Source organism: Orycteropus afer, unplaced genomic scaffold, assembly GCF_000298275.1.
Source record: "Orycteropus afer afer isolate SDZICR_OR568_19922 unplaced genomic scaffold, OryAfe1.0 scaffold00314, whole genome shotgun sequence".
In the NCBI taxonomy this organism is placed as follows: Eukaryota; Metazoa; Chordata; class Mammalia; order Tubulidentata; family Orycteropodidae; genus Orycteropus; species Orycteropus afer.
The window spans coordinates 1,423,841-1,424,932 of NW_006921901.1; the positions used below are offsets into that span (position 1 = coordinate 1,423,841).

Sequence of the window (1,092 nt, forward strand, 5' to 3'; positions counted from 1 at the left end):
GAATTGACTCAATGGCAGTGGATTTGGTGGGGTTTTTTTTCAGTAATTAAATAATACTTACTATTGTGGTAATGATTATTAAAAGTGACTTTTCTGTAATCATTCACCTAATCAGTACTAGATTCAGTTCCCTTGGGTCCCATCATACTAAATCCTTGCCACTATACCTCCTCTTAAAGAGCTCTGGTAAGGCATTGGGTGGCTAACCAAAATGTCAGGAGTTTGAACTTACCAGCTCCTCCGTGGCAGAATGAAGAGGCCGTCTGCTTTCATAAAGATTTACAGCCTTGGAAACCCTATGGGGGTCGCTATGAGTCGGGATCAACACCATGGCCGTAGATTATACCTCCTCTGGCTACTTAATTATAAAAGTAAATTCTAAAGAGCTATATAGTCTTTGCCACTGACAACATTCTCTTTAACAATGTTCTCACGAACAGCTTGGTTGTTATCAATATCCTTTTACGATTATAGTTAAAAAGGGATGTTACCATTAAATCCAAGAAATTCTTTATGAAGCCTTTTAAATTCATCTTACTTGAACTCTTCGGGGTGGATGCCTTTTAATAATACTTGTTTCTCCCTTTTCCAGTGGGATGTCAAAATACATGGCCGTTGGCACTGGAAAGATTGGGGAAGAAACAAGAACAAACCATTAAAAACAATTTACTATTGAATTAAGTTCATCATTTGTTATTTGACTTTGTTAACAGAATTTTGGATCTACACTATAGGTTGAATATGAGGATGAAACATGTAAAGCAGGAACCCAATATGAATGCAAATAATAAAATATTAGCTGGGACATAGGATTTAGTTTCTATTTTCTTTTCCTCCTCAGGTTGATTTTTAGGGAAAGATCTGCAAAACTAACAATGTTTTGACTACAAATGTTATTCAAATACAAAATTTAGCCTAGAAAATAGAAATTAATGAATTTTATTTTAATTCCATAAAACCTCTCCAAAATAAATATAGGAAATCAGAAAAAAAATATAGCTCTAAGACTGAAAAGAAGTCCTCTTTTCAATAAATACATAGATAGTTAGAGACCTGATAAAGAAATGAAGCATGAATGTGAAATAGTAGTAT

General features: G+C 33.9%; 1 protein-coding gene across 1 annotated transcript in view; it reads right to left on the bottom strand.

The window, feature by feature from the left end:
* Nucleotides 1-1,092, bottom strand: part of CCDC198 (coiled-coil domain containing 198) — a 53,805-nt gene that overhangs the window by 33,428 nt on the left and 19,285 nt on the right. The window contains exon 2 of the mRNA XM_007951868.1: nucleotides 539-621. Within this exon, the coding sequence (XP_007950059.1) occupies nucleotides 539-621 (83 nt within the window). The remainder of the gene's footprint in view (nucleotides 1-538; nucleotides 622-1,092) is intronic.